The 12,882-nt window shown below is 27.1% G+C and overlaps 1 protein-coding gene and 1 non-coding gene across 2 annotated transcripts; both read left to right on the top strand.

Annotated features, from left to right (window-relative positions):
- Positions 1–8,051: 8,051 nt before the first annotated feature.
- Positions 8,052–10,970, top strand: LOC102606141 (methylsterol monooxygenase 1-1-like). Its single transcript, XM_006339366.2, has 5 exons — positions 8,052–8,599; positions 9,485–9,810; positions 9,896–10,043; positions 10,154–10,186; positions 10,644–10,970. Exons 1-5 carry the CDS (start codon positions 8,270–8,272, stop codon positions 10,707–10,709), a joined length of 903 nt encoding a protein of 300 aa, XP_006339428.1. The 5' UTR covers positions 8,052–8,269; the 3' UTR covers positions 10,710–10,970.
- Positions 10,971–11,838: 868 nt separating this feature from the next.
- Positions 11,839–11,911, top strand: TRNAK-CUU (transfer RNA lysine (anticodon CUU)). Its single transcript has one exon. It is a non-coding gene; the product is annotated as a tRNA-Lys (tRNA).
- The last annotated feature ends 971 nt before the right edge of the window (positions 11,912–12,882 follow it).

The following is a 12,882-nucleotide window of genomic DNA, read 5'->3' as shown; positions in this document are numbered from 1 at the left end:
GGAAAAAATAGGCTTCGCGTCATTTAAGTTTTACCCCGACCATCCCACTCTGGCGCTCCCTGTCCCGCTGGAGCGCCGCCAACCTAGCGGGATGGTGGGGTCCAGTTCTTCCGACGTTTTGTCTTTCCTAAATAACAACGATTCGGGTTGTTACAAAGACTTAGAATATTATTTTTTGTCTCAATTCTCTCTTTCACTACCACACACTAAAATATTATTTCACACTTCTCATCTTTTTTAACTAACACTCTATCTTATATTTCTTGTGATACTTCATAAAGGAAGAAACACCACTATTTATAGGTGAAAAAGTCTTCCATATAATCAATGGGTCAAATGAGGAGTAGCAATGTAGGTAGATAAATGTGATAGATGTTGCATAAGTTACAAGACACTAATGGTCATATGAGTTACAAGAAACTAATGACCACGAGAGTTACATGAATTAATGGTCATATAAGTTACAAGAACCAATAGTCATCTTCTACCACAATTTACACCCACTATCAACATTAATTTAAAACAAGAACTTACATTTAAATTTAAAACAATTTGTCCTCTGGTTTGTTATATTTACTTATTTAAAATTATATTACTTCAAATATAGAGTAACAATATTTTCATATTCACTTGTGACTTAACATATACATTGATAATTGAATGGTTTAGCATTTAATTATTTATTAAATTTGTAAAATTTCACAATCGAAGAGACAAAAACCACATATTATTGAATAAATATTAAATATGTTTTGCCAAAAATTATAATCAATTAAATGTGTCTAACCCAAATTATAATAACGAAAATTTGGAATTGTCAATTAAATATGTCTTTGATGGAGCAAAATATTTTTCATTTTCAATTGGTCAGAAATTTTGAAGTTATTTTATCTAGAAAAACAATTACTTAAAAATAAGAAAAATGACTTATTTTTATTAAAAATAGAAAAAACAAGTTACTCCACTTATTTTCCTAAATAAACATTTTCCTAACAAACACACCCTTACTGCTAATATTCTTTTTGAGAAATTATTTTATTACAAAACAAAAAAAAAATGACTCACATTAACACTACGTTGGTCCGGTGCTACGTTAATTATTAGGGATCCCTTAATTACACATGATGGAGGACTAAATTAACATTTATGAAGAGAGAGAAAAAAATTATTTTAATTTAGAATGCATTGTCAAACCAACTTGGCCTAGCTTATACTATTCTTTTTATTAAAAATAAATATAGATTAGCTAACATCCCAACCGAATAAAAAAATAGATCCTAAAAGATATGTTTCATTAATTAATAACACCTATATCTCTAGTAATCATAGTATAAAATACTAACGTTAAGTAGATCAATAAATAAAGTCTCTGTGTTTTATTAAAATTTAATTAAGTTTTATATATAATAATTGTTTCGTTTATGAAGGGCAATTTTAAGTTGAAAAATAATATTAAAATTTAATTAAATAGATGGAAGAAGGATATTCTTAAACTATTTTTAGTTGTTAAAGATCATTTTAATTAGTAGATAAAATAGGAACAAATTTAATTCAATTTTTTGGTCATTTCTAATACACTTGGATTACTACTCCTATTTGCATAAGTTGAATTAATTTCTGATTAGCCGAATAAAACAAAAGAGTTTACGTGGCTAAATTATCTTTTAAACTCGTCTCCTCTATTCTGTAAAAATAATACTGCTACATACTCTACTAGTTAATCACTTTTAGGGCTCTAATTGAAATATATTCATGAATAATTAGGAGCGACAATTAAGACGGAATCGGTAGGACAAACTCTTAAGGACCGTTTGACCCCAAATATATTTGGAAAATAGTGTTTGGCCATACAACTTATTATTACTTGACAAATATATTTGTTAAATATTTCAAGTTTCCAAATATTAGAAAAAGCTAGTATTTGGGCCAAGTTTTAATACTTAGGAATTTTTAAAAATTACCCCCAAATTTTATTTTTATAAAAAAACACTCCTCATTTATTAATTCCAACTAATATTTATCTACCAAATCACTCAATTAATAACTAATAACTATTCTTCTCTGCTATCTATACAAAATGTGGCAAAAAAAAGAACAATTTATTTTTAATGGGTTATAATTCATCCTGAATCAGTGACAAGTTTGAGTATGCGATTAATATATTGTTCTTGCTCATATAGTTATTTTGTTGTTGTTGATTGTTATCAATTATGTTATAAGGTTATTTTTTCTGAACACGTTCATTATAAAATGACAATACAAACTTAAAGGTCTGTTCAATAATTTTTAAAACTCATGAGTATAAATCATATTTTTTAAAATATTCAAATATTTTCCCCAAAACTTATGATTAAACATATGATGAAACTTCACTCAAAAATAATTTACCAAAAATATTTGAGAATCTGCTGCCAAACACTAGCTCAATGAAACAAAGTAAGGAAATAACCATGGGATAGGACAAAACTTGAATTTTTAAATTTTTAAATGGGACAAGATAGGAGAGTTCAAGTTATTTGCAATTTGTTACTTCTAAATTCTAGAATATTGTATTTGTTCCATATCATTTTTAAAACTCTATTGATGTTTTGTTTTGTTTTGTTTTCTCATCTTTTATCAAATAGGATGTATGAATACAATTAAAAAGAATTAATTTTGTTTTGTCGTTAGTTATCAATCTAAATAACTCAATTTTTTTTCTAGAAAAAGGATGACATTATTTTACCTATCTCAAAATGATTGTTTTATACTAAAAATAAAATTTATATTGTTTAGTTGACTGTTGATACCAATTTGTCTTACAATAAAAGGAGATAAAAAAAAAACAAAAATAATAAACGAGATAAAGACAAAAATAACAAATGAACAAACAAAAACAATAAATGAAAGGCTAAAAAAAAAAGCACTGCTCGAGTGTGCAAACCGAGGAGATATCTGGTAATCCCAATATTTGATAGCCTAATGGGTATTCTATTAATTAATTAACAAGTATTTGAACAAATTTAGGTAATTAGTTTGGCCAGAGGGACAGTTTTATGTAAATTTTCCCTTGATATTAAGCCACGTGGTTCCTCATGCTCTAATCAGACAAATCAAATACTCCCTCGGTCCCTAATTACTTGTCCACATTTTCTTTTTTAGTTGTCTCTAATTACTTGTCCATTTTAACAAATCAAGATAGGACAAATTTTTTTACCCATTATACCCTAAAATAATTACTTTGAATGGTAGAACTAGTTTTTAATTCATCCACTTCATAGTTAATAGGGGTAAAATGGTAAACTCACTATATCAATTATTGTTTTCTTAATAGGTGTGCCAATTCAAAAATGAACAAATAATTAGGGACAGATGGAGTATTAATTAGCTAGTTTTTAAACTTTAATGGACACTTAAGGTCGTTTGGTGGCCGGTTAGAGTTATGCAAATATTAATAAGATAAAGATTAGTTATGACTTATGAGTGAAATTTATGTATTATTTTATGCAAGAAATACTTTTGTCCAATAATAATTGTCCATTATTGTTTGACACACCACTTAAAAATAATACTCCCTCCGTCCCATTTTATATGATGTACTTTGATTTGGCACAAACTTTAAGAAAAATGGAAAGACTTTTAAAACTTGTGGTCCAAAATGAATGATAGAAATTTGTGTGGTTGTAAATCATTTTCATTAAGGGTAAAAAAGACATTTTTATAGGCAAATTGTTACTTAAAATAGAAATGTGTCATTCTTTTTGGGACTTGACTAAAAAAGGAAAGTAAGTCATATAAATTGGGACAGAGGGAGTAAATAATAGACTTTACTAAATTTAATGCTTTGAAAAATGTGTTAGATAATAAATAGCAAGGGTAAAATAGACACAAAAGGTAAATTACTCTTGATTTTCTAAACTGGACAAGTATTGTTTGACAATTATTTTTAATAGTGGACAAATATTGGTGAACGGAGAAAGTATTAGTTATGTATGAATAAGTTATTTATGTATTAGTTGTTTCATTTTCCCCCATAAAATAATTAATAATACAGACATGTAGTAGTTATACATCTTTTTAAATTTTCATCAAAACATAATATTAATTTCATGAATAACATAATTTCTGTTTACATACTAAACATAAAATAAATTATACCAAAATTAATAATGAATAACACAAATCTTATTCGACTACCAAACACTATAAATTAGGGCAATTTAGTAATTTAAGGTATGCAAATGGACCGAAATTTTGTGGATGGCGTGAATTAAACACGTGATTTATGCTACACTCTTCCTTTTAAAATAATGTATCGTGATGACGTGATTTAAAAAAATACTTATTTAAATTATTTATTGTTTTAAAGTTTAAAATAAATTGATTATTTTATTCTCATTTAATGTTTAATGGTAAAAAAATTTAAAGACTATAAATAAAAAAATTTGAACAAAATTACGTGTAACTTTCTCAACTAAAATAGAAGCAAAAATCAAGAAGGGAATCTTGTCGAATCTTGTGTAACTCTGACCTAACTTGACAAAAAACTCAGTGCCTCATGTAATTCACCTTAATTGTAAAAATTCTTTTTTATTTCATAAATTTATGAATTTTAAAAAATACCTCTCTTTGTTCAATAATACTGGTTCATTATTAACTTTGCATATTTAAAAAAATATAAATAAAAGGATAATTTTACTATGTTATCGTTTAAATATAATAAATATAATGTCTTGAAAAATGTAATAGAGAAATGATTATAATTAATTATAAGGATAAGTTAAAAACTAAGTGTAAAATTATTAAAAACTTTCATAAAGTGAACAAGTATTGTAGGACATTTCAAAATAGTATAGCTGACAACTATTGCTAAACGAAGGGAGTTCGTATTCATCAATTTGTGAGATAAAACAGTCGATTAAAATACCAATAAAATAAAAAATAAAATCGTAAACAAACACATTATTTTTGGTGAAATAATTGCATCGTGTACGGACAACATTTACTAATGTCAGTTATTCATAAAAAATAAGTATATGGTTCATCTTTCACTTTCATTCAAATTACGATAATTATTTTTTAGTATTGATTACTTATTTTCTAAAATTTAATATTAAATCAATTAATTAGAATTGTGTGGTAAATTAATTATGTCTTTTTTTTAATGAACATATCAAATTTAAGTATGACAAATAAAAATAAATGTAAAGAGTATTAAATTGTGAGTTATTTGGTTTACAATAAGTGCCCCAAAATGATAAAATGGAAACTATTGCTAGTAGTATTATATTTGTTTTGTTAATAATGTACTAATTTGAGTAATTTCTGTTTTATCCTCACAAAATTGTGTACAAGAAGACTTAAATAGTAGCTACTGATTTAAAACTCGAGGAAGTCTTTTGATTAATGAAATAAGGATAATAATTTTGGATATATATTTTATTAAATAATTTTATTTTTATATTTGATAATAAGTATTGTTTTATTTCAAAATTATCTTGTTTTACTAAAATAGTAAAAGTTATTTCATACAAAAAAGAAGGTGAAGTAAAATAATTTCATAGAATATTTGTTCTAACGTATATATAATTATGCTATCCCATCTCTCCAACTACACTACACTCTATGAGGGGCTATTGTGTGACCACAAAAGGTATAAAACTTATGAGGACGTGAAGCGTACTCTATATTTTGTTTTTCGATAGTTAAATTGTAGAAATTTTGATCAATATTTTAAGATATGTTTTATTCATCATTTTAATACGAAACTAATTACAATTTATAGTGTTTTTTTTTATATAGTTTTCGATCATCCAAACTTCAAATTAAAAATATTAAATTAATCTAATTTAATTTTAAAAATTAATCAATTTAACTCTAGTAAAATAAAAATTGACAAAACAAAAATGAATGGAGAAAAATATGTATATATTAATTAATCTTTATAGCACGGTGAGGCCGCAAAAGGATTCTCTACACTTTATACATTTTGTTATGGTGTGGTCATACAAAGAGAATATGGAGTAGCGAATGAAATTGTTTTTTCGTTAATAAGATATTTTAATTTGAGTTTTGAATATGTAACTATTTTGGGTAGAGTATACCTCCTTTAAATGAATCTTATGCGGTGATGATTTAAATTAATTAAGCTCCAATACAAAAATTAAATACTAGATGAATTTTTTTTTAAAATATTGTGGTGAGAAGTCTTCTCTCTCTCTGGTGTTTCTTGATAATGGACTATTTCACGAGATAGTGCATCCTCCAACTAATAACAAATGATTCGACATATATAAATAAACCATCTAACATTTTTCAATTTTTTTGTTATCTTTAATGAGATTTAAATTTAAATTTTTATAATTCTTAACTGATTTCATTTATCACTTAATCAAACATTTCATGTGCAATCTCATACTAAGAGATTTTTTGGCATCTTTTGTTGTAAGAAGAAAATAGACTTTAATCGCATCCTACCTACCACACATGTTATTAAAGTAAGATGCATATCATAAGAGAAATGGAAGGAATATAAAAAAAACAATCTTTCTATTTTAATTTATTTATCATATTTTTTATATAAAAATTAATTATTATTTTTTTGATAATTTTAATTTTTCATATATCATAGTAAATATTATAAAAAATTTAAAAGATACTTTAATACATTTAATATATTTTTAATTTAAGATCATAAAAATATTTATTTTTTTTAAATTCATATCAAATTAAAAATCCAATAAATAAATTGAATAGGTGTCAAAAAGGCTAAAGACCGATTTAGGCCTTTGAATTTTGCTCACCATTTGTCAGTTAAGGCACTATTTGTTTATTTATTTATTTATTATGAGTAGTATTATTATTTATTAGTTAAGTTTGGATCTTTCTTTCATTATTTCTTGCTCTCTTTGCTCCCTTTCCTTGTCAAATATTAGTAGCAGATTTTTTTTATTTGTTCATTTTAATAAATAATATTAAACCATTTCAACATTAATATTAAAATATATTATTTACTATTTTCTTCGTTCTAATTAAGTGGTGTTTTAATTTGTTTATTTTATTTTTATTTAAGTAATATTTTAGTGTTAAAGAAAGAATTGATCTTTTCAAAATTATCCTTCTTTATATGATTAAGAATTACTAATTAGATTTTCCACGAAAGGGGTATAACTATGTACTTGGTGCTATTTAATTTTTCTACTCAAAAGCATGTTACTCCACTTATTACTACTCAGTAGAAGATGCTACAAGTAGGCAGGACTATGTCTGCTTGTATGTCAAGGGTAATTTGGTAATTTAAATATTTTTTTTCTTTAAAATTTTGTATTTTATTATTTTATATAGATTAAAAAATTATGTAAAAAATATTATAAGTTATAATAATTAATAGCTTAAATTATTTAAAAACATATAAAAAGTTTATCACATAAATTGGGATAAAGGGAGAGAGATATTATGTAAAATACTTAAAATATATTGTAAATCACAATAATTAATAACTTATATAAAAAAAGAACTTGTAAAAAAATTCACTGACTTTTGAAATTTCATTTGTGTTACATAAATCAACATAAAGAGAGTAATATATATCATGTTACATTCTTTACTTTTAAGTTTGTTTTAAAAAAATGCATCTTTCCTTTTTGACTGATTTTCCAATTTCAACTCTTCACCTGACATATTTAAATTCAGTAGGGAATGCACATTCTAGTTTATGGATGCTTGTGCACCCATCACATTTTGGAGTCAACACTATTATTTATAAAATAAACCTAGTAATTTGTATGAATCAGTGAATTGAGTTAGTACCAACTTTAAATTAAAAATAGTTGAGCATCCATAATTAAAAAATTTCGAATTCACCATTGTTTAAAACTACAAAGCTAAATGACGTTTTGATAGATTCTATGTATCTTTAAAATAATAACTTTTTTTTTTTTTTTAATTCGATCCATATCAAATTAAAATCAAACAGATAAATTAAGACGAAAAAGAAAATATTATTATTCATCTCATAACAATCTCTAGCTTAAAATATTTACACTACACATCCACATTTTTAGTACACCTAATGATAATCCTTATAATTCTCCCCACCACTCTCTCCCTATAATTTTAAACAAGTCTATTTTCCTTTCTCCATTACTACATCTTCCTCTTTCTTTCTTTTCATCTCTTCCCCTCTCTTTCTCTCTCTATATACATAGAGAGAGAAAAACAAACCAAAAACATCAACAAAACAAGTATAAGATCCAACATTGTTGAAAAAATAATCACATTTTCAAAAAAAATGTTGCCTTTTGAGAGTATTGAAGAGGCTTCTATGTCTCTAGGGAGAAATTTGACATTTGGAGAGACATTATGGTTCAATTACACAGCAGATAAATCAGATTTCTATCTCTATTGCCATAACACAATCTTTTTGATCATTTTCTACAGTTTGGTCCCTTTACCAATGGTTATGATTGAGCTATTAAGGTCCAAAAAGTTTGAAATTTACAAGATTCAACCCAAAACTACATTAACTTTATCTGAAATGATGGAGTGTTACAGAAAAGTCCTCATGACTTTTGTATTTGCTGTTGGTCCTCTGCAACTTTTTTCATATCCCATCATTGAGGTATGTATCTAATCTATCCATGCACTGTTTTTATTTTTTCTTATTTTACACTAAAAGTGTCAATATTTCAAAATATGTAATAATCAAAATTAAAATAAATACCCTTAAACTATTCAAAATAAGTTGTCTCACTTTGAATGGTTCAAAGACCATCAATTTCAAGTCAAAATAAATATACAACACCATGTGAGTCCCGGGTGGGGCTAGCTAGAAACGCTTCAGGACGTAAATGACAGGTGTAATAAACACACAACACCATGTGATCAGTCCTGGGATGGGAAGTAAAGAAAAGATGTAGATCTGTAGGGCGTATGTCCTAAAATTTGGCGCGAAAGCCTTTGACTTGGAAGCGTACAACCTGGACGTTAATTTTTATAAATTATGTTTTTTTATTATTGACGTAATGATATGGAAACCGATGATTATTATCATTTTTCTAAAATAATAATTATAATATTATTATTTGCAGAATTAGTAAAAAAATACTTTTACTTATTTTCTTAGTGATAAAATTATAATAATAAAAATACATGAAATATACATCTAGTAAATTCATAAAACTTACATCCTATGTTTCAAGGTTATGTCTCGATCCATGATGGGTAAAAACCTCGCCCCCCATCTTTTAAAATACTGAACACTACTTCTTACACCTCTATTTTTCATTATTATTATTATTATTATGTCGTTGAACATAAGGACACCAAAGGTATCCCATGCATGTCTTAAATTGAAGTAGAGTCTTTCTCACTGAAGTCTATAATAATTCAATGAACCTTAAACGCAACCCAATATTTTATATTATTTTCTCTTTGACACCATGCAAAATAAATTAAATAAGTAAAAGGCATACTATATTTTATTAATTTTTGTACTTTGGTGCAGTGGGTTGGAATAAGGACAAGTTTGCCCCTGCCATCAGCGTCAGAAGTATTTTGGCAATTAGTTGTGTATTTTGTAGTTGAAGATTATGCAAATTATTGGCTTCACAGAATGCTCCATCACTACAAATGGGGTTATGATAAAATCCACAGTGTCCATCATGAATATGTGGCCCCAATTAGTTTTGCAGCACCTTATGCCCACTGGGCTGAAATTATTATATTGGGCTTAGCTTCTTTTCTTGGCCCACTTTTGGTTCCTTGTCACATGTTTACATTTTTGCTTTGGTTTGTCTTGAGACAAATTGAAGCAATTGAGACTCATAGCGGGTGCGTATAACCTAATTTTATTCTACTATCGTAGTGTCATGAGTTTGAATTTTAGTGACATCGCGATTCATTTTTAATTATGTAGGTATGAATTTCCATGGAGCCCATCAAAGTATATACCATTTTATGGTGGAGCTATATACCATGATTATCATCACTTTGTTGGGGAAAGTTGTCACAGTAACTTTGCTTCTGTTTTCACTTACTGTGACTACATCTATGGAACTGACAAGGTCAGTTCAATGTTACGTATAAATATTTAATCGTGAATCCAAAAATATTATGGGTCAAGTGACAAGTTTATAACTCATAAACTCTTAATATTTTTGTTTGTTTGTTGCAGGGATTCCGATACCAGAAGGAAGTCTTCGAAAAGGTATCAACATAACATTTCTTTTTTACATACTACGACAAAATTGAAGAAAAAGAAAACCTTAATATAATTCATAAAACATTCTTTTTTTTCAGAAACAAAAAAGAATTCGTGAAAAATGTAATTATCTAACCTAATGTTCATTGGCTTTTGAGTTAATTTCTAAGATGGTCACTCAACTAATATTTTATTATCTCAGAAAGTCATATTCTTTGTTAAATAAAAAATTAATATCAAGAAGAAATGCGACTTTCTGAAATAATAACTATTAGTTGAACGACCATATAAGAAATCAACATTTTTTTTTCTTACGATAGAAAGAAATACAATAAAATATCTTTATAACAAACAACATCATTTGTTCAGATACTTTTTGGTTGCTATAACGTAATGTTATTATAAAGAATGACTTTTATAGACGTGCTAAATTATGTAACTTGTGTCTTGTGAATAATGACAGAGAAGAGAGAAACTGAGAATGGAGGAGAAGGTTAATGGATCAGCACCTCTTTTCAAATCTGAATAAATGCAATCACTTTTTTGAAACCTTTTTGTTGTTCTTGTATTAAATATGTAATCCTGTTCTCTTTGTATTTCGAGACAAGTTGATTTAGTAAAACGTTGGATTAATTAAGTAATGTGAATGTACGTGTTGTGTTTCTCTATCAAGCACTATATATATATATGGAGTGCTTGCATAGTTTGTATCTTTTTTTCTAAAATAATGTAAACCTTAAATTGTAGTAACACTTTGTAGTTCTATAATAATCTTCTATATGCTACTAAATTAATTGAGCTATGCTATTATATTTTCTTAAATGTGTTTATCAAAATAAGTGTATTTAACATTGCACCAATTACCAACAAGTTATTTTATCCGATAGAATTGGAACGATAAAGGAGGATTATAGCATAGAGAAGTGGTCCAAAGCTCTTTTAAAAAACACAAATAAAAAAAAGGGAAAAGGAAATAGCAAAAGCGTTGCACAGTACTTTGTTATTCATTATAAGAAGAGAAAAATATTGAAAACAATCCTAAATTTGGCACTAATTATTAGTTTCATCCTCGAACTATTGACAACCTTAAAAACACAATTTTACTTGATTAACTTGACTTAAATACACCTCCGATTTGGCAACATGAGTGAAATCCACATCTAAATTCTCGTTAAATTTAAGAGTGTTTTCAACACTTTTATCGGCTTTTTATGAAGAAGAGTTACATACTCCCACAAGGGTTTGAGACCACTTGTTATGCCATGTTGTATATCGGGAGTGTATCTAAGTTTAGTTAGTCAAATAAATAGGTGTTTTTAAGGCTGTCAATTGGTTGGGGATGAAACTAATAATTTACTCCAAATTCAGGGGTGTTTTCAATACTTCTCTCTTATAAAAATATATAGTTTAAAATTGAGACTAATAAAACCATTCTTGTTTTATTTTTTATGAAAAAAGAAAAAACTCTCTTAAAGGTTGAAAATTGAGGAGTTAAAGACCAAATCTGGCCTAAAGATCATATTTACTTTTAGCTTCCAATTAGTTTAATTTTACATAATTAACAAGAAAACTGCAAAAATAGCCCACCTAACCTGTAATAACTTGACTGTAACATGGACTATTTAATTAATATGCTTAAGTATATTTTTTAACAATTAGCCCGTCTAGCTCAGTTGGTAGAGCGCAAGGCTCTTAACCTTGTGGTCGTGGGTTCGAGCCCCACGGTGGGCGTTTCTGCGTTTTTTTTTCAAACTTCCTTTTTCATTACTCTCCAATGTCACGTGCTATTTTAAAAAAATTTAATACTTCCATTGAATTTCTTATTATGACTTATTCTAATTTAATACTCCATTGAATTTCTTATTAGATTAGTCGCACAAAGTTCTATGACTCATTTTTTAGACCATAAGTATTAAAAAAAAATTCTTCTTGTGTTCAATCTCGGTATCACACATTGCCACAATAAATTAAGATGGAGGAAGTATTTTTTTAATACCTTGCGCTGTTCTTTATATTCGGTGAAAGTGTATTACTATCATCAAAATATTTTCTCAGATTGTATTATATATTAAAGTTTTTGGTGGGGGTAAATGTATCCATCGTCCTTAATAAGAGATCACAAGTAAAACACAAGATCAATCAGGCCAACATGGATGTCTACAAATAGTGCTACTTGAGACTCAACATCAATGCACACAAGGTTCAATCTATACATGCTATGTTCAATTGTGCACTAAAAGTTTCAAACTATGACTAGCCATCATCAAATAGAGTTCTAGCTTACAATTCTCACTTCAAATGAAAATTCATACTCAACACTTCAAGATCCCTACTCTTCCCTGCTTTGTCTCTATTTCCTCTTCGACACTTCAAATGCTCTAACATCACTATTTCTGCAAATTCCCTTTGTGCTAACTTTTTACTAAGTAGGCGTTTGGCCATGCGATACCATATCACGATATGGTGTCGTGAGATGAAATCAGCGTTTGGACATGCGATTTTACACTGATTCCATCTCATGAGAGGTGATACCATATTCTCCAAAAACCATGATATGGAATCACCATGTGATTCCATATCATGATTTGAGATATTTTAATACAATAATTGATCCATGAGTTTATATTTTGTTAAAACAACCCCACATTTATATCTACTAACCATTTGTTTCATATGTAAATAAAATTTATAATCACATCATT

Source organism: Solanum tuberosum, unplaced genomic scaffold (genome assembly GCF_000226075.1).
Source record: "Solanum tuberosum cultivar DM 1-3 516 R44 unplaced genomic scaffold, SolTub_3.0 scf00010, whole genome shotgun sequence".
Lineage (NCBI taxonomy): Eukaryota > Viridiplantae > Streptophyta > Magnoliopsida > Solanales > Solanaceae > Solanum > Solanum tuberosum.
Note: the sequence above shows the minus strand (reverse complement) of the source record. Positions and strands in the feature narration are given on the sequence as shown.